General features: G+C 35.4%; 1 protein-coding gene across 1 annotated transcript in view; it reads right to left on the minus strand.

Moving 5' to 3' along the window:
• Positions 1 to 21961, minus strand: part of LOC111049998 (histone-lysine N-methyltransferase set-26) — a 65925-nt gene that overhangs the window by 33774 nt on the left and 10190 nt on the right. The window contains exons 2-7 of the mRNA XM_039440383.1: positions 10330 to 10544; positions 8749 to 8969; positions 6952 to 7272; positions 4468 to 4570; positions 2426 to 2724; positions 474 to 725 (exon numbers count right to left, since the gene is read on the minus strand). Of these exons, the coding sequence (XP_039296317.1) occupies positions 474 to 725; positions 2426 to 2724; positions 4468 to 4570; positions 6952 to 7272; positions 8749 to 8927 (1154 nt within the window). The 5' untranslated portion in view covers positions 8928 to 8969; positions 10330 to 10544. The remainder of the gene's footprint in view (positions 1 to 473; positions 726 to 2425; positions 2725 to 4467; positions 4571 to 6951; positions 7273 to 8748; positions 8970 to 10329; positions 10545 to 21961) is intronic.

Here is a 21961-nt window from a genome sequence, read left to right on the forward strand (position 1 = left end):
GTTAATTGGTAATTTTTTGAAGATTCAACTTTCAAGTTACGTTATCAACCTTTCATTATTACTCGCGATTATCTATCATTTACTGTTTCATATAAGTTCCAAAAATATATTGGGAACATAAAAGGAAACTTGAAATAAATGTACTAATCAATTGTGAAAATAATGGAAATTACAAATTTACAGAAATTTATAATCCACCCAGTTGCCAGTTTCATACAGTACTTATTTTCTTTCGTTACAGACAAACTGATTTTCTGACTGTGACTGTTAATAATAGATTTTTCAATAAGTAAAATAATAAATTAACAAATATTTTTTACTTTAGTATTACTATTGATAAACTATTTTATCATCACTGTGCAATACTAACAATAGAAAATTTCATCCATTGAAGGCTAGTCTGACGATTTCTCTTAATCAAAATTATTAATTAGATAATGATTCTGAACTGATGGAATGTATTTAGTACTGACCATATACACCGAGTGACGCTATCCTCATCCTCGCCGTCACCCTCTCCCTCGGGCGCAGTCTCCGTCTCCTCTCCCTCGGGCTCCACCTCTCTCTCGCCGTCACTGCTCACGTCAGACTCATCTGCCGCAGCCGCACTCGCCGCAGCCTTGCTCAGAGCAGCTTTGCTCACCGCAGCCGCCGCCGCAGCTGCGGCCGACGTCAGTGCCAGCGTCATACTGTTCTGCGAGTGCGAGCTCGCTGGCGGTGTTGTCCTGTAACAACAAGACGTTTTCATTAAACTATTCTCACATTATATCAATCTTTATTAGCAATCATTTGACTACACTAAAGTCCCATTAACGGCTTCATTTATGCAGTTTCCCACAAAAATGTAGCTGCCGAAGACCATTCTACATGGAATTTGCAAAAAAATATCAAGTAACATTTCTTAAAATCACTTCACTTACATGGGCTACTTTATTCAAATTAATAAAAACTTGTAGTACGGTAGTACCCTTTTATTAAAACATTTTAAAAACTTAGAAACATTTCAACATTTTTCATGTTTTAAAGATTTTAAAATGTTTCATAAAAGTTTACTACAAGTTTTATATTGTTTTTATTAACATTTTCTTATATCGACATCAGTTTTCGATGAAAATAGTTTTATTCATATTTTTGAAAACCTATCAGTCAACATTCAATTTTAAGGATATGGTTAGGAAGAGAATTAAATTTACAATAAGATTTATTTAATTTGTTCCTTTGTTTTAAACTTTTTTAAGCTATTTATGAGCGCTTAAACTGTTTGAAATTTGGCTTTGAACTCTACGAATTTACTTTTTAAAACTTTGATCACGACTTTTGAAGCTATCTTAGTGTTGAATGTGACATCTTCAGTTCTGCAGAAATACATCAGTCGACAACAATAGTTTCAACTTTGCAACTTTTCAGCTTAGAATCAATGACAAGTCCATACACTCGTTTAAAAGGAGATCAGAGGCTGATAATTAATCAATCTATCTACCTATCTAGGATCATCTAGGTAGTGATAGTCTAGGATCGTCTAACATATTGCAAGTCTTGTAATACTAGTGCCTGGATTCTCAGTCAACATATTAATCAATTATTATTTATTTACAATAATTAATTACAAAATTTGAGATGAACCAACAGGCATTCGCACAAAATATTCTATTCCTAGTTTAGTATAATATATCAGTTTAGACTCACTGTATGGAATAATAAATAAAGCTCAGTCTAGAGCCTGTATTGGACATACAGTAGAATAAGAATAATAATTTTTATTAGCCATTAAACAATTATACAAACATGCAATAGGCTTCGTCAAGATAAAAACAATACATTAAAGTCTAAATTTCTTCAATAAATTTTCAACACAATAATCTAAATCATCAGAAATTGGGAGCTTCGCACGCAAGCATGCAGACAGGATTCAACGGCATGAAAATGAAGAAGTCGCTCAGCTACTGGACAACACACATACGCTGCGCAGATTGAAGCGGACCAAGCCCTTCGAATTGTGTAGTGTTGTGGAGTGAAAGTGCCAAAAGCAGAGCAGTGTGAATGTGTATCTATAATACATGATAATTCAGTTATATTTTTATTTTAAATATTTGTCAATTTCAAGTTAGTTGCTAGGAGTAGTATCTTATTAAAAAAACTCTAAGGCCCGATTGCACAACAGCCGGCTAAATTTAAACCGTGATTAATTTTACGAAAACCAATCAGAGAAGGCGTTTTTGAAAAGAAGGCTTCTCTGACTGGTTCTCGTGGAATTAATCACGGTTAAAATTTAACCGGCTGTTGTGCAACTGGCACTTATTATATTAGAAAAAATTGCTCATTAGTCTTTTTAGACTAGATTGCAATGTATAAATTAAAAAAAAGCCGATCATCTACATAAGTAGTATGATGAATAATGGAAAAATTTGATTGTTTGAGCACTCACCTATTATGATTGTATAAGTTGGTGGTGAAACTGTTGGAGGACGCTTGGTGGTGCATCTGGTGCGAGTGACCATGCGCATGCGCGGTGGCCGCTGGCCTGGCCACCTGGTGGCCACCCATGACACCACCAGCAACACCACTGCTGGCGAAAGTGAATCCGTTGTTGCTCGACTGCTGCTGCTGTTGTTGTGTCTGTTGGTGGTGTTGTTGCTGTTGTTGCGGAGGCAGTCCGTTCATGGCGGACTGTGGAGGCGGCGTGGGAGGGGGAGGCGCTCCATAGTTGTGATCTTGTAACACGTACTGCAATCAAAGACACAACATTACTATCTCAATTTCAAGTTTAAAATTTATTTATTTCCACTCCAATGATAGAAATATGTTTGAACAAAAGTAGCAAAAATACGTAAGAATATTCTTCACATGGGCTAGAATGTCTGTGTGTGGAGAAGAGTCTGAATCGATTTATCTCATTTCATGTTACAAAAATATTGAAAAAAACATAAAAATTAAATTCAATCAGACAGGAATGAATAAATTGTATTCCTTTTTGTTCCCAATAATGTGCGTACAGATATACGCGCCACGAACATGAGCAATTCACTTTTAATCAGCTGATGCCAAGCTTTTTATATATCTGTATCTTACCGTTTCTGTAAAAATACAGATATAGTCAGCTGATTAAAAGTGAATTGCTCATGTTCGCGGCGCGTATATCTGTACGCACCTATACATGTTAAAATGTTTATTCACTGTAATAAAATCAATAGGATAGGATAGGGAAAATTGTAATCATTGACATCACATTAAAGTTTACGTAAAGGTGCATACAGTTATACGCACCTCGAACACGCTCCGCACTCGCTCCGATCATGTAACGTTACGCCAGATGTTAGGTAAGGGAGCGCTAGAGGTTCGAAGTATGTTCGAAGGATGATCGCGCGCTTATCGTATTGTTGACTTGGCTATAACCTAACCTCACAAATGTGAAACGTTCTATCCAGCTGATCACGTGACAAAACTAAAGAAAATATTCTGACCAGGGAATTGCTGGGAAGCAAAATAATACATTATGTTTATATAATAAATTGATGATATTTATTATGTTTGTTGAATTTATGTTGATGTATTATTACAAAACAGGTTATGTCTTTGAAAGGTGAAAGGCGTGGTTGAATGTTTGACTCCTTTCTTCTAAATTCTAATATGCTGGTGCCTATTATTAAAACTGTTTTTATAATTTTAAATTATTCAATTTCAATTATTTAATAATTAATTTTGATAATTTTATATGCTAACTGGTCCAACGAAAACATTAATCGCGCATGCGCAACTATTGGTTAGTTCGACCTAGGAACTTGCCAAGTTCGAGCTCTGTTACACGCTCTTCTCGCTTTTCACTCTTGCTCCCCGGTCGATTATCAATCGATCTGCTCGAGTGACGTTCGATTGCGGAGCAGAGCGAAAGTCTGTACGCACCTTTAGGTAAACATTGCACAGGTCAGGTCATACACACAGTATTACTATTGAAAAAGATAGCATAAGAAGATATCCCATGGTATAGGGCATTTATGTTTCAAATTTTCACTGTCAACTCAAGTCGATAGTCCTAGTTGTTTTTGGTGAAGCTATGTAACGCTAAAAGTCTCTCATACTGTGCCGTTCTTACACTCTCAACTCAACAAAACACTCATAATAGACAGTAGTCGGCTCGAGTTAACAAAAATCGGCTTGAGATTTGGAACATAAACAACCTATACCATCAGATATCTTATTAAGCTATCATACATCTATGGTATTACATAGTGATGGCAATAGTAGTGATTAAAATGTTACAGTAGTGATGTCTGAGTAATGATAGGTAATTTCAATAATTACTAATTATTTTACATATAAAAAAATACATGACGATCAACGATAAATTATAGAAGGATTAGATAAATGATCATTTTTTCAAGTACGGTATGGAATATCATGTATCTTAAGCACATGCACAAGTCAACTGTTCATTTAGAAGCAGAAAGAAGTATTCACTATTGAGATTACCTGGTAATTAAGTGGGAGATGTTTGTGGTACTTGGGTCTCTTTTCAACCACTCCTTCGAGAAGATCATCATCATCATGATTGGAGTCCTTTCTTGGACTGGCGCTGCAACAATAAACAACAAATAATTAATAAATTCAGTTCACGAAATTTATAAATTTTGTGGTTGGAATATTCAATTCAATTACTTTATTCCCAAAATTTAACAACGTAACAAATCAAAGGTTAATAAATCATACACTTATCACAAGAAAATAGAATAAAATTAACAACTATATCAACAATATAGAATTATTTATAGGAAATATAGAAGTATAGTGTTGTTTTGTGACTGGCGTTTAGTATTTTTCCGTGATGAATAAGGCAAATGAACAATGGTCAACATTACTCAATAATTTATTCATTGCAAAATTTTTGTAGGGAATATTCAATTGTACAAAAGTGACACCAGTCAACAGTTACAGCAAAGCACATCTAGTTTCTGTAAACTGGTCTCAACAATGTAATCCAGCAGTTTGAAACCAGAAATAATGTCAATCAGGGAAATATTTCATGACACACAATGCATTTGGAAATTCTGAACGTGTTTCGGATGGACACGTTAAGTAGTCGGTCCCGGCTGTTTAAAAAGCAGTCGTTTGGTCATGTCAGAGGCGCTGAAATTGATCAGTTGCGACCTGAAAACTCTGACACCAGACCTGAGCCAGCCAGGTCACTCGATATTATTATTATTATTTGGAAATTAATCCGCTAATCTTTTGAGTTGTGCAGCTTTGTTATAATGAGGACAATAGATATGTGTCATTAAGGATTCGCACACATAATCAATTCAACCAACAGTTAATAGTATTATATTCCATTTATTAACATAGTCATAAATCATAATATACAATATGATCGGGAAGAGGACAGAATGCAGAGCACAATACATATTTTGAAATTATGTTGTAGTTTTCCGATTGATGTAAATAAATAAATTTTGTGGATTATTCAAGTTGATTATTACAGCCAATCTAGACAACAATTCACTGCCTACAAATCAAAAGCATTTTTCATAAGAAAATGTTTCATAGCACACTGTGATTATTCAATAAAATTAATAAATAGCTCGCAAGAAAATAACCAAGCACATTCTCATGTGCGTATTCTCTGTATACTTCTTTACATATCAGCTCATGAAATTTTTAAGACAGCACTACATAACGGCTTATGTACTTTTCAAGAAAGCATATGTAGTACTCATGTGACACCCATCCTCATCTAATTAACAGATTGGAATCAGTATTTCATTAAGAAGATCTGTTCCAAGGTATCGTCAAAATTGGCCACTGGTAAAATTATTGGTACACTTCATTCAAACAAGTAGATTCCAATATAGTGCATCCATTTCAGTCTCAATAATTTTGGTAGAGGCTTTCCACCAAAGTTTTAGCGTTCATCAATTTCCTGCGTTAATCTTCAACATGATATGGGATACATTCTGTGATACAGCGAAATTTAACTATACATTGTATTGTTACTTATATCAATTTGGTAGAGTTTTTCCACTAAAGTATAAGTTTTAATGTTCACCAATCCTCTAATTTTTGCATTCATCTTCATCATGATATATGGAGATACGTTCATTCTGTGTTACAGCGAAAGTGAATTATTTATTGTTATTCAAATTAATATGGTAGAAGTTTTCCACGAAAGTTTAGATGTACATTGATATTATTATTTTTGCGTAGATATTCATCATGATATGGAATTCATTCTGTGATATAGTCAACCATGAAAGTTAACCATGTATAACAATACGTTTAACTTTGACTTTAGAGATTGAACTCTCACATTCGAATATGTTATTGGCTGTCTCAGTAATTTTGACAGAATTTTTCTACCAAAGTTCAAGTTTTAATTATCATTAGATAGATAGATAAAGAATTGTATTGTTCAATTCAAGCAAACAATACAAATTGAATACATTAGATACAAATTCCAACAAAACAATTCAAAAGTAACACAATCAAAAATTCTTAGACCGAACCCGTCAGCCAGAGTTGATAGTCTTTAGTAAATTGTCTTTAGGTGAAAACGTCTTAATATTATCGTACTTGTCGAATAGATGACAAATAATAATCACAAATTCCATTCCCGAAATAAAGTTTAATTTCTCATCTATTTTATTATTTTCGAAAACATTTTCACCATGATATGGAATTCATTCTGTGATACAGCGAAAGTTAACCATGTATTCCACCAACCATTATTCAAATACTGGTATTCATCATAACCATTATTCAAATATCTATAAATTGTCTCAGTGATTTTAGTAGAAGTTTTACTTCCATTATTTATTCAATCATTTCAATAGTTTGATAGGATAGTATAATTGATTTTTTTTTCATGAAGGACAGCAGAATGCTTTTACGCATAGTTATGAGCTCATCTTGTGTGGGACGCACTATTCCTGAGTTGAGAATATAGATGTGAATATGACTCACAGCACACGACCGACGACAGGCGTATGCGGCTGCGGCTGGGGTTGCGGCTGCGGCTGCGGCACGGCTGCGGCGTGATGATGGTGGTAGGCTGTGGGCTGAATGGGTCTTGCGAGTGCGGCTATATTGCGCACAGGCAGCGAGTGGGTGACATGATGGTGATGATGGTGCGGCTGTCGGTTGATGGTCATTGGCATGCGATGCTTGGCCACCTGCGGCCCGCCTGCGGCACCCGACTGCGGCACCTGGATGCGGGCCGCAGCCACCGACGACGACGACGCAGCCGCAACTGTGCTCGGTTTTGCAGTTATTGTCGGTGTGTAACTAAAAAACAAATTACGTCAATATAGCATGAAAATGGTAGATAGTCAAAACATTTGATGAATAAATAAAACATAAAAAATTATACTTGAAGTTTTTCATTACATACACATAATCGCAGTAGCCCTATAAGGGAAAGTGTATCGATAATCATTAAGTGTAAACATAACCTATTTTTGGACAATTTCTATCTAAATTTGGGAAATGATCCGTTTTGGGCTTTAAGCCTGTTGCTTCTTTCTCAATCATTCATAGTTGAGAATGATATTGTATGTATCAATGTATTAATAATATACCTATAGAGTCAAGCAGTAGAATACGTAAATAATACCAAGTGCCATGTTTAGATTTCAAGATTATAAGAAAGTGCCGATTGCACAAAAGCCGGTTAAATTTTAATCGTGATTAATTTCACGAGACTATCAGAGAAGCCTTCTCTTCGAAAAAGCCTTACTGTTCAACATTAGCATATTTAGCCGCTTCCTTCTATTTCCACACCCAATTTTCTGTCGAGCATTTCTATCTCCTACTTAATCTACTACTTTATTTGATTCATCCAAAAGAGAGACAACAGTAACATAGAGCTTGCATTTGTGTGCATATAAAAGTGATGACTCATATCAATTATTGCCGTAAATAACAGTTCACAACGCTTTCATTTATAATGGTTCAGGTAATGTGGTATCCAGTTCGGCTCAGCTTCAGTTGTTAGGTGGCTACTGTCAATCGGTCTTGCTTCACTCTCTCACACGCATGTTTGCCTCTCAGCTTCCAGAATCTAGTATAAAACTAATCTATTACTGTTAAGACAAGACCACATTAAGGGTAGGTTCCGAGCTCGTGATTTAGCTAAATTCTAGACTTGAAACAGCTGGAATCAGAAAATTGGCTTTCCGAAACGGGCGTAGTCGTAGTACACGTTTAAATTAAATTTCGAAAACTGGAAAATTGAACACAAAATGTGTGAAGTTTCAGCTATTTTGAATTATTTAGGAATGTTTCATTTCGTAAAGGATAAAGGTTTCCAGTTATAGAGTAAATAAAGATTATTATTATAACTACGACTACGCCCTGTTTTCCAATTTTCTGATTCCAGCTGTTTAACGTCTAGAGTTTAGCAAAATCCCGAGCTCGGAAACCGGCCCTAAGCGGTTTTTTTCAAGTGACAACCCAATCGGAGAGCTTCCTGCCCTGCCGACTCTAAAAACTTTGCCTGGATATGGTCTGGACCTTGGGCCCGGTATCTAAGGCACTTATTGGAATCTGATGAATCTATGAATCCATACTATATCCATACTCCAGGTATTTTCTCCCTCTTTCTTCCAGCACACATCATTTTAGCAATATTGCCTTTAATGTGTTAATATCATTGTCACTGCTATTGTTTTATTGTATTTTCTCATTGTATTTTTGTGTGTTGTGAATAAATTGAAATTGAAGCCCTAATCCATTTTCTGGTGAAGTTTGTAGACTACTAACCCGACACTGGCCGTGCCCAGCTGCACAATGAGACTCATGCTGTCAGTGGAGGGGGCTGTTGCATTGGCATTTGCGTTGGCATGGGCGACTGGTTGCTGAGGCCGGGCAGCGGCGGGGATGGACAGGGTGGGGTGGTGGTGGTGGGAGGGCGGCGCCGCTATTATGGTCGCCGATGTCATCCGGTGGTGCGGGTGCAACAAGTGCCGGATCGCCGTCGCCGTCTAAAACAAACAATTTCACATTTTTCAAATTCAAATTTATCCCAATTCACAATCACATCGATGCTTAAAATATTATTTTTAGAATTGTAGACTAAATGCATCCCGACACATAGACTCTATAGTGGGATGCCACACAATAGTTTAAGGAAATAATCCAAGTATGTAGCTGACTTTTTACCATATTGTAAATATTTTTCATGTTTAATGTTTAACCTCTGACATGAGTTACATGACAGAGAAAGTAATTAGTTTACTAATTTCATTTACATAATTTCCAACATACATAACAAAATATACATATTTTGTAATCTATGATACATTCATATAAAAATTCAAATAGAACTGTATCCTATGGTGAAGATAGTTGGAAATTGAATTTAAATTGAATAATATCCTTTATTAAGGAAATTAAAGGTAGTAGCTTAGACAATAGAATATCTAGAGTTGCTGTTCAACGAAAACATTCTTTTGTGTTAGGTTCAATAATTCGGTTTTAGGTTATGCTTGCTAACTTAATAATCCATAATAATCTAAGGGTTATGCCCACAAACCTACATGAGCTCTAGACGTTTCCCTGAGAAAGAAAAATTCACTTTTTCCACGTTATGAAGACAATACCTTTACCAACAACCTTTTTCCTCCATCTACATTTATGAAATGTATATACTGCAATTCAACTTGAGGAAATATACATATATCATGTTATTTACACATTTTTACTTCACCTACACTTTTAATATTTATACACTGCACTTCAACTTGAGAGAATGTACATTTTTCATGTGATGTACACATCCATTTTCATAAAATCTATAACTTATCGTACAACTTTCCTCCACCTAACATTTCATGAATTCTATATTTTTCATCTTTCCTCCATGATAATCCTCCGCTCCAAAGATTGTTCAAACTTCAAACATGACCTAAAACCAAAAATAACAGTATGAAGTAAAAAATAACAGCCACACGAAGCGGGGTTTTTCAGACGAGTCGGCAGAGCAGGAAGCTCCCCGATTGGCTGATTATCAGCTGATTCCCGAACACCATCCGAATCAACCAATCAGAGAGCTTCCTGCCCTTCCGAATCGCCTTAAAAAACTCTTCATGAGACTTGGCCCCAAGAGTTGTTTGTTTTGTTCCTTTCCATGTTATATGGATGCAATACCTTTCAGTCCCTAGGGGATGAAATTACTACTTCATCCCCTAGAAAAAAGGAGCGCTTTAGTGCTCGGTAAGTAATTGAATCAAGTAAACCTGAAGGACCAATCCAAAGTTAAACATGAGGGATTTCAAAATATATGCATATACTGTTTTTATTGGATGAATAGATTGAAATTGATGAATGAAGATTGAGAGGTACCTGATCGGCGGCAGCAGAGGCGGCGGCATGTTGGGAGGAGGCGGTGGTACCCCCTCCGCCCCCCGCCGCCACCTTAATCACTGATGGCACCGACGTGGTGGTGGATATGCTAGAGGCACTGCCTAACTCAACACTACTTCACTTCACCACCGAATCACCTCCACCGCTACTACTATCGCTCTACGGCGGCTAGGCCTCTTCTTTCCAACACCCTTCTGCAACAAACAAACAAATCCAAGTATGTAGCTGACTTTTTACCATATTGTAAATATTTTTCATGTTTAATGTTTAACCTCTGACATGAGTTACATGACAGAGAAAGTAATTAGTTTACTAATTTCATTTACATAATTTCCAACATACATAACAAAATATACATATTTTGTAATCTATGATACATTCATATAAAAATTCAAATAGAACTGTATCCTATGGTGAAGATAGTTGGAAATTGAATTTAAATTGAATAATATCCTTTATTAAGGAAATTAAAGGTAGTAGCTTAGACAATAGAATATCTAGAGTTGCTGTTCAACGAAAACATTCTTTTGTGTTAGGTTCAATAATTCGGTTTTAGGTTATGCTTGCTAACTTAATAATCCATAATAATCTAAGGGTTATGCCCACAAACCTACATGAGCTCTAGACGTTTCCCTGAGAAAGAAAAATTCACTTTTTCCACGTTATGAAGACAATACCTTTACCAACAACCTTTTTCCTCCATCTACATTTATGAAATGAATATACATAACTGATCAATCAATATTCATACTCTATTGTTATCATCAAACTTTCTCTCTCTCTCTTTCGCCCGCATACAACTCATTTCGGCATTGAATAACCAGTAGCAGATCAATCAATTTCACTTGTGCATTGAGCTTCATTACAAAAAGGTTTTTGAACTTGAATTATTACATCAAAGCTAACAGCGCGCATCAAGTGCGGTTCATTTCATAACCATTGTTAAATGAATAAATAACAGCTGATTGCATTCAGCTCCTCCAACAAGAATTTTCAGAACATACAAACAGTAATGAGGCCTATATTTAAGGAATATAGCTTTAGGAATATTTTAATAATTATTTGATATTCATATTGTATTGCAGGAAAGTAATTTCCTCTCAATAGTCTCTATGAAGACGATTCAACCAACAATAGAGTAGGAGGGGTTTTTTACAGATTGCAATCCAGTATGTACGATAGAATAGGCCTACTTCAAATGCACCATCACTCATTCAATACTAAGCCTAGTGGAAACCACTGTAAAAGGCTTTATTCATATAAGAATTTCTTCCAAATAAAGGTAGGCGCACACATATTGTCATCGGACGGATCGCACGAATAAATTTGATGCATTGTTTTCAATTTGAGTGCGCATACCTATCCTATATGAGTCCGCATCGTATAGGTATGCGCACTCCAATTGAAATCAATTATCAAATCTAATCGTCCAATCCGTCCGATGACGATATGTGTGCGCCTACCTTAAGGCAGCTTTTTAAGAAATATGCATCTCAGATTCATACACATATATTTGGTAATATTTCTTTCATTAGATTGATGTATTTCCTAAAGTACTTGAGAAATGATTCACCAAATTTTTATAAAAATTCATGCTCATTGAACCATAAATCAACTAATTAACTATCTGAATAAAATTTAAATTTACAGGAAATGAATACGTTCTTGTCTTTAGCATGTTTTGAGGTGCAACTATTCATTTATTTTTGAATTTTAAAATGCATTTGTTTTTGCATCAGTAGGGTTCAATTGAAGAGATCAAAAATACTCCTTAAAAATTGACAACCAACTAATTTTTGAAACAAAATTCTAACGTCATCTACTGTATCTACATATTCATTCATTCAGACAATACATAAATGTGGGTAGATACAAGCATCCGGTCCAAACTCTATAGTATGTGATTTTGTGATATGGATTATCTTATCCCATCATTTATATAGTAAGGTATCATTTTGAAAACTTTGCATTGTAAATGTTATTATTGAAAATGTATAAAAATATATAATGTTCTTGAATTTATAAATAAAATCCTCTAGATATGTTGTCCAACACCCAGAGAAATTATAATTATTTGATTGTTATAACATGAACTTTGCACAGATTGTAACATCTAAGTAATTATGGAAAGAATTCCTTATTAGTACTTTATTTGATTGGTATATTTGATTTGGTACATTATTTTGATTTTTTTTATTCTATACATCGCATTTATTTAGCAAAACTGTTATATCGTTTCATTTATCAGTTGTAAATGAAGACATATGTTCGAAATATTTGTAAAGCCACGAGCCACGTAGGAAAGACATTCTAACGGCACACTGTAACTATCGATGCACATCTCAACAAGGATGCAACTCTCTTTGAAAGGTATGCGCGCTTAGCTTTGGTGCGCCAGTGCCGTGTCGTGCTGCTAGATGCAACTCTCTAAAACCAGGTCGAAAAAAATAAGAGTGAAAGAGAAAAAGAAAAAAGAGGAGCAGCAAGTGCTACAATCCCAGTAGCGGAACAGGAAGGGAAATAAAAAAGATAGAGAGAAAGGATGACGAACAGGAGGGAGAAAGAGAGAGGAAAGAATAGATTACCGTTGAACATCATTTAACAGCTTCAACGACAAGAGCATATAAGAGAGCTACTAGTGGTCCCCTACACACATACACACCAACACACATTCATAGACAGACACAAATTTGGGGCTCCCGTCGGGTGAAAAAATAGTCTTAAATGACATTAGTCCATTACGTCCGCGTTTTGCTTGAGAGTAATTTCTCATCCAACGTCTAATAATACTGCCTGCACCCAGGCAATCCAATTACATCAAAACACAAGTGTAATAGCAACATGATTATCACATTTCAGCTTCTTTTTTTGGGTATCTTGCATTCTTGTTTCTCAAATTATACAGACGCTGCTAGAGTTAACACACACAGAATAAAAGGTGATCATACTAAGGAACAAGACGAGTTTAGTTGGTATGGAATTTCAAAATGTTTCAATCTTAATAATATATAATTATAATTAATTGTATAAAATCCTAATTACTTATCTGGTTTTTTTTAATTGTTTCTATAAAATGCTAATGAATTCTATGTTTTTTCTCCAATTGTTTCTATCACGTACGTATTCCATTTTTCGCATTTACCTGTATATTTTTTCCATTTTTTTATTCATTTACGCTGTTTTACTCAAATTGTATTTTTCTCTGGTGCATTGAGATAAGTTACAACAGCTCGGTAATACCGTAGTGATGTGACCGCTCAATTCAATAAAGTTCTAAAATAGATAATTCTAAAAGCTAGATTTTCATAAAATATTTGATACACAATATTTGCAATTAAATTAATTCCCAGTCGTTCGAAATCCTTCAAAAACTGAACATTTTATTCACCTCTTCATCATCAACAACAGTTGGAGTTATTTGACCTTAACTTTGACAGTTTTGAGGTCATACTGCCGTGACAAGTTTCGACGAGTAAAAGTACCTCGACCAAACTACTTGCAATAAAGACATTGATTTTAGGATACTACACAAATATCTTCATAAATTCGGGATCCTACTGACAACATTCCAGTTACAACCAATAATCTGCTTTCTTGAGTATTTAGAAAGGTGGCAGATGGACTCATATAAATGCATCCCGACACATGGACTCTATAGTGGGATGCTACACGATGGTTTAAGGAAAATAAGTACGTAAAGGACTTTTTCCATATTGTGAATGTTTTTTCATGTTTAATAAATACCTCTTTACATGACAGAAAAATACATAAATAAATAAATATGGACACTGACAAACCTCAGAAAGGTTACTGATGGACTCATATGAAAAATTTTATTTTTTATTACACTGGAAACCCTGCTGCGTCGTGTCGTGGTCGTCACTCTGTATACACTCATCTACGAGAAGCATGGATTGGCTAATAGATTGACATTGTCAAACCTCATCTTTATGAAACTCAATTATTTATCATTGAGACAACATAAGATGAATAATATTGATTATATTCAGCATATCAGAACAATACACACATGGAAATTACTGGGATATTGCATTTATTCGATTCCCGGGCTGACAAATAATTTTTTAATAGTAGGGCTCATCGAATTTCCATTCAGGTGTTCACCCTGTTGTCAATATTTGCAGTAGCAGAAGTCCTCGGGGTCATTTACAGCATTTAATTTGGATTTTCGTTTAATAATTAACTATAAAGCATTCAATTACATTAAATTTACATCATTTAATTTGGATTTTCGTTTGATAATTAACTATACACAGTTGCATATCGTCAGAATACAAGTTAAAAAATCTAATATATTTCATTCATCATCCAATGTTAGATGATGTTGGTTGTAAATCCAACATTTTCATCCAACTCAAAATCTGCTCATCACAATACAATTTTCAAAGGTAATCCAACAGCACCGACACTACAAATAATGAGTAACCGATCCAGCCTCATCCCAAATTCAAGCCCCACCCATCAAATGGCAGACAATGGCAATCAATGCTACGCTACGCCTGGACGAGCATCAACACACACATCAATGCTCAAATCTGACTGCCAATGTCGTGGGATTCACTACCTACTGTCAGCATTCGTTGAATGGTGAGTATTGATGTTGAGGCATGAGAAACACTGACAGTTTACAGGAAAGTACACCATGACTGCGACTATCGTGGGATTCACTCCCGATTGTCAGCATTGATTGAATGGGGAGGATAGATGTTAAATCATAAGAAATACTGCCAGTTAACAGGTGAGTTCACCAGCCACAACAACCCACTGTGTTCAAACAAAACACAGGAGAGGCGAGCACACATCACGTGTGTCACCAATTGTTTGAACGGGAAGCATTATTGCTACATACAAGGAATGCTGACGGTTTAAAGTGAACCTCAACGGCGGAGATCAAGGATCGCTAACTGGGACAGACAAAAGCTGACTACCGCGCATGCGCGTTGCAAAGTTTCGTTTTCATCTCACTCACCCACCTCAGAGTCTACCGGCACCTTTCAAATCTTTCTCTTTTAATCCTCTCTAACAAATCTCTTCCGCTAACATCTTGTGTTATATATGAACCTTCTTGGCACATACCAGGTATCAAGTTCATCGCCCGTTAACAAGTCAATGAGACTGAAATTAAAAGAATAAAATCTTTAGAAGCAGAATTTCGCTGTGTGAAAATGGAAGTACACTTGAAATACTTCTAGTCCCTTACAAGCTATAAATCTCTCGAGTCTCAGACTGACCAATAACTCAATCGCATACTAAAAACGGTTGTGTAAACAGTGTAAAACTGTTCTTCAAACTCTGTTAACACTGTTCTGTAAACTCTTTCACCTACCATTGTTTCTCTCGCCACCATCCTCTTCTAATCAATTCCAAGCCTACTACCCTCTCAAAATATTATCCTACATTTTATTTATAATTTTAATATTGATAATTGTGTATCATTGAATCAATCAATTAAAAAATATTATACTTCTTCCAATCCTCCTATAAACCTTACACTCCTACCTTTCAACCTATTTCCTTTGTTCATCTTTTCAACTATCATAAACACCTTTCTCTCAGTCTCTACACATTCGATTCTCTATTCCACAACATATCCTTTCAACAATATGTTTGCATCTCTTTTATAGTAAAATTTCAACATTTGGAATTTCATCTCTCCTTTCAACAATATCACTCTCTAAACCTCACGACAATCCCTCCTCCATGTTTCAACTATCCTCCCATCAATCTAGCTCACTTCATCTCACTGTTCACTTCTATCACATATATCTCTTTTTCTCAATCTCTCATCTCAAAAACCCTTCTCAATTTACCTTTCCCCACAGCAATCCCTCTCAGTTCATCTTTACTCTAGTGAGATTCACTTCAGACAGTATACATTCCTTCTCAGCATTAATGCTTCCCATTCAGTCAACCCTGACAGTTTCAAGTGAATCTCACAATCATAGCAATCCCTCCCACTTTCTCTCTCGCTCATCTCCCTCTCACTCCACTGACTCTGTGACCGACAATCATTGGCGATGCGGCTTATTAGACAAGGACAGAAGATCGGTCAAATGTGCACCGCTGTAGCCAATCTTTCAGACAAAAACTAGGTGCGCGCGCATGCTCTATCATCATCATCATCATCATTCTGTGCAGTCAACTGCCTTCCTTGTTTCATAGCTGCTTTACTAAAACAGCAGAGTGTACTGCTTGCATCTCACTCCGACCGCCTGCTAGCTGCTAGGCTAGAGGCTAGAGCTGAGCTAAGGTCAAACCAGGAATGTATTCATTCGTCCTCTAGATCGGACGCTCTCAAATTGTTATGAAAGCGATCCCATTGCAAGTTCTGTATCTTCAGTTCTAATTGTGTTCTTACACACTTCAATTTGAAATTACCAAGCATGAAAATATTATATTATACTAGCAGGTAACCCGTGTCCGCAAAGGTCTAATTAAAATCTTTACGTACTGAAATCTTGAAGCATTTAAAATAAACTTATAACCATCCTTGGTGAATGGAGAATCGATATGTAAAATTTCAAGTTAATCAGTAGTTCGGACGTGATGATGCGTCATTCGTGTTTTTTCTATCCCTTGCGTGTATTTGAGCCAATTCTTTCCTTTATTATAGTATAAAGATGAGAGATAATACAATATTAATTACCTACTTCATCCTTAATTTTGTAACCGAGCTGGGGGAGACAGACCATTCACACTATCGGTGGAATAGACTACTATTTCAAAACTATTCAACGTGTTTGAAAAATGATAACTTGTTGTCAAGATGGTCAACCTTATTCAAGACCTTTTCACTCCACTTTTTCCAAACTATTTTCTCCAGAGCTGTATATAATGCGTTAAAACGCATGTTATTTCGACGCAATTTCAATTTTGTACAACTATGGTTTATTTTTGAAGAAAAGAGAGATATGGTTTACAGTACAGGTTTGCTTGCTAGGTTAAGTTAGTCCCAAAGGTCTTGCTAAACAAGCAATGGTTCATTCTAAATTAACGAATGATTAGTTATTAATAAATGCACAGAGCACAGTATCAGTAATGTTGATTCATTGGAGTATTGGAGCCATCCAATTTTGAAAGGAACAGCTGGACTGGTTTAAACTCAGATGTAACACATAACAAAAGATAGGCCTACAACCATAGATTCATCCTGGATCAAGTTGACGTTAGATCCTTTGTGTGACATACATGCAACGTAACATATCAGACATGCAACGCGTATCACGGGGAGCTTCCTTCGGAAACTTTGCGCGTATCAATACTGCAGCCAAGCTAGGGGGAGAGACCAATCACACGATTGGTGCAAACAGTGCAGTGCTTGTGTTTGCGCGGACGGGAGAGACCCAGGTCTCGTCTACAACATGTAAACACAACAACAATCTATACCTGTATATACCTACCGATTTTCTATACATACACCACCGATAACTTCTATACAGCTCGTATCGTGATCGCAGCTAGCTGAGCTAGCTCACGCTCTATAGGCACGGGAGAGAGAGAATCGTTATTGCATCTTCAAAGCACCGCTCAAAAAAGTAAACCGCGATCAGACGTACGAAACGTTTTTAATCGTTGTCAGTGTACCGTCGCGATCGTGTGTGTATGTGTGTGCGTGTGTGATGATCGTAAAATCCGGTGTTTTTTGCTACTCTGTAATAAAGTTCAACCCTCAAGCCTCAAACATATTGACAACCTCCTTCTCCTTCATCTCATCCTTTACCCTTGAGCATAAATTCTATTATTATTGAAGTTTCTCACCAACAAAATTGTCATTTCTAAATCAATAAAATATTTTATGATTACCCTAGAAACCCACAATGTATTAATTTATAAGTTGAAAACTAACTGACATAGGGGTTACATATTTCTAAGTCTACATATTTCTTTCTAATCAAAGTTTTTCCATTCTTTACTAACCCTTGTAACTAACAGACAAAGAAACCATAGTTTTTTCATTATTTTGTTAAGAATCGACAACTTTTGAAAAAAAAATAGAAACGTCAACGTCACTCAATACTGTCAAATTCCTTCTCATGTCAAACCCTGGAAGAAATCGAAATTTTTAGAATCACTGGGTATTTTGAATAGGAACTTGTTTTCTCGCTATTCCTATTATTGTTGATAATTTACAATTCGCAAAAATGGGATGAAATTGATTGACATTTGATACAATGAAAATTGAATGTTATATTATTCAACAGTTGAATGGGTAATAATTGAATATGTAGGAATCTTGAATGTGAGAAGAGTGAGCCAATTTTTAAATTGTCTACCTAATGATAAGATTAACTGTCTTTAGATCTGACCTTTACTTTGAATGGTAGTTGAGGGTATCAAGCATTTAGTTTCTCCCAACAAAATAAAACAACATAAATCAAAATAAATATGAAAGCATACTTCCTAGCTAGTGTTAAAAACAAAAAATAGATTAGGGAAAAGATGGAAGCAAAATAACACAATTTGTAATCCAAGTTGGAAGCCACACAAGCTCGAAACTATTGATTAAATGCAGGTCAACAAAATAAAAACCATCAAGAGGGATGTTTTGGGCTCATAAAGGTCTTATGTAAGTCTGTAAGTAGTGAGTTGTTGTCTTGTCAGCTCCTAAATGGAGATTCAATGAATAAAGTAAAAGAAAGACCATTATTTCAATACGAAGAGCCATTATACTTGCTTCAATTTGACTATAAATTATCAATTTTTAATATTACTCAAGTTACTTTTCTGATTTCCTTTAATCGACTTTTGAATCGTGGATGTATATTGGCAATCTTATAGTAATAATATAATGAGACCTGTGAATATAAAACAATTATTTTCAAGTTGAATTGAACTTAAAAGATTATTATGACTATCATACTGGTTTTCTAAGAAGTAGTCGATTTCTCAGTAAATAATTCAACAAATTTTACAAAATTTCAAGTCAGTAAATTTTGATGCTTTTTTGCAAAATAAAACTTATTATTATTAATACTCATCCATTACACCGTAATTAAGAATTATACCGAAATGAACACAATAGTCGATAAAAATAATATATTTACAGAAACCCTCTTAACAGAAATGATTAGATGATAATAATATTACATGACCAAAAAGGAGATTAGATGAAGAAGGCAGAAGAAACTGAGAAAAGAACAAGAGGGGGGAAAAATACGGTAACATGTTCAAGGGAGGTATAGGATTATATTTATAAGCAGAAGGGTCAAAATTGACAAAAACGTTGCAAACCAATAATTAGAGAGATATTACAGGGTGAAGCCTGATATTTTAGTGCTATGAGAAAAGAGAATGCCGGCGAAAAAGAGGAGGAATACAGTAGGGAGGAACAAAGGTAGATAAAAACAGAGAGAGGGGATGAGAGAACAAAGTAGGAGATGTCGGTGGCATATAACCGATCGATAAAGGTATAGCGTCGTGATACACTTCAAACTGTCAGCATTTGTTGAATGGGAAGCATTGGTGCTATTTATAAAGGAATGCTGTCAGTTTGAGGTGATTCTCATCTACACAAAGTTTATTGACAAGCGGGGACGTTTTGCTTTTAGCGGCGGCCTCTCCAACCACCAACAATCCAAACAACGAGACAGGTGAAAAAGAAGTGAACACTCGAGGAAATGGTTGAAAACTTGTAGAAGGCAAATATTGGTTTATCGACTAGAATTCAACACACTCTCAGACAACTGAAGAAGAGGAACTGAATAACAATTTTAAAATAACTTCTAGAGGAGATAAACGGTTGGGGTTGTTCTTTAGAATGTTAGGCTTACATGAAAAATAGCTGAAATGTACTGCTAGTAGAAAACGAAATTTATCAACAAAATAGATAATCTTTTATTCCGAGAAATTATAACTGTGAACAAGAATTGGTGATTTCTCATTAAAAATGTAGTTTCTTATTATTGTACATATAGTATTGATAGATTCCAATAACTGATATATCATTGAATTTGCCACCCCATCTATTTATCCAATTTCAAGTAAAAACTCAACAATAAATAGGTATTGTTTTAGAATGCTGGCTAAACCAATATTAATTATCATTATCATTTAGTGAAAGCTTTCATAATTTTGATTGTGAAGTTTTCCAGTATGGAAGTGTATTTTGTTTACATGTTTTTAGATTATGTTTATTGATTTGATTGTATATCACCTCAAGATAAGGAATGAATGAATAATACTTCCATTCATGTAAATTTTTTTGAGTGAAACGATTGCCAGATATTCAATTATTTGCCTGTGTAGTCGTATTTCGGATCAAAATAGAGTAATATGTAATACTTTATTCATAAATGAATATAATAGATAAGCAACAATAAGTGATTTCAGTAATAACTAGTGATGTTAAGAATAATTTTAAAAAATGAATTGACAACTGCTTTCCAGAATATTCTAACAATTCAACAACCCATTCCTACAATATGTGAACTTTATTAAACAAATATAATTCGAACCAATCATCCCAGCAAAAACTCCGATTGAGAACAGAATCTACATCCTACATTATGCTCAACAATCAAGGCTTCCTTGATATGAGCGTTTATTTCATGAATAATTTATAAAAAAATAATTCCTAACAAAATACTGTATGAATTTGATGAATAGTCAGTCAACAATGTAGGCCTACACTATTAGGATAATATTATTGTAGTGTTGAGATAAAAATAATGAAAGCAGCATTGTATATTCTTCATCCCATGCCATGAATGTTTTATTTCATGAATATTCACACTTCATTCATTAATATGCATCACCACTACATTCCATTATTATTTCATAATAGCACGTACATAATTCATTCAACACAAGTGAAAACACGATTCGTGCAAAACATTCGTCCATTTTGCACCATTGCCGTTCTGTTTAGCATTGACAAGGTTCAACGTCCCGGGGGCGCAAATATGAAGGCCACAGTTCCCCCCTCACCATGAACACAGGGGGTGTCTAAAAGGGGGGGCACAGTTAATGGTGTCCCCTTCTGGCCGCCCCACAAGAGGAATCCACGACTTAACCACCACCACCACCTCTGAGCCGCCTCTTTGGGGGCAGTAGCGACAACAAACCCCCCCTCCCACCGCACACCACCCAGGGGTAACCATGGTAACCGAGTGTCAATGACGTCATAGGACTGCAAATGACACTCAGCCCCGGGCTGCCGAGTGTCCATTCCATAGCTGATAGCTGACAACAATCTATTAACCCTGGATGTCATCAGATATTCATTTGCGCTCTGACACCACTCCTTGTAACCCCACACATACATCATTTAATGGCCTTTCACAGGGTGCAAATCTAATTGCTATTCATTCATAACGATACAAATCGTTTTATGACACTACTCGTAACCATGCGAGACACGACACGATTATCCTTTCTACTTTTCATTGATAATTTACATTCTTCTATTAGAACATCATCATTGAATTGTTTTTTTTTACAGGGTAGAATTCTAATTGGATATTCATTTACTCATATGGACACAAATATCATAAGTGGTTGGGAGAAAATCAGGCTTACTAATCATCAATAAGTTAACTCCTTTTCGAGTAAATTTTGTGATTGTTCTTCAATCGGACTTCTTAAAATAGAA

The sequence above is a fragment of the Nilaparvata lugens genome, chromosome 13 (assembly GCF_014356525.2).
Source record: "Nilaparvata lugens isolate BPH chromosome 13, ASM1435652v1, whole genome shotgun sequence".
NCBI lineage: Eukaryota > Metazoa > Arthropoda > Insecta > Hemiptera > Delphacidae > Nilaparvata > Nilaparvata lugens.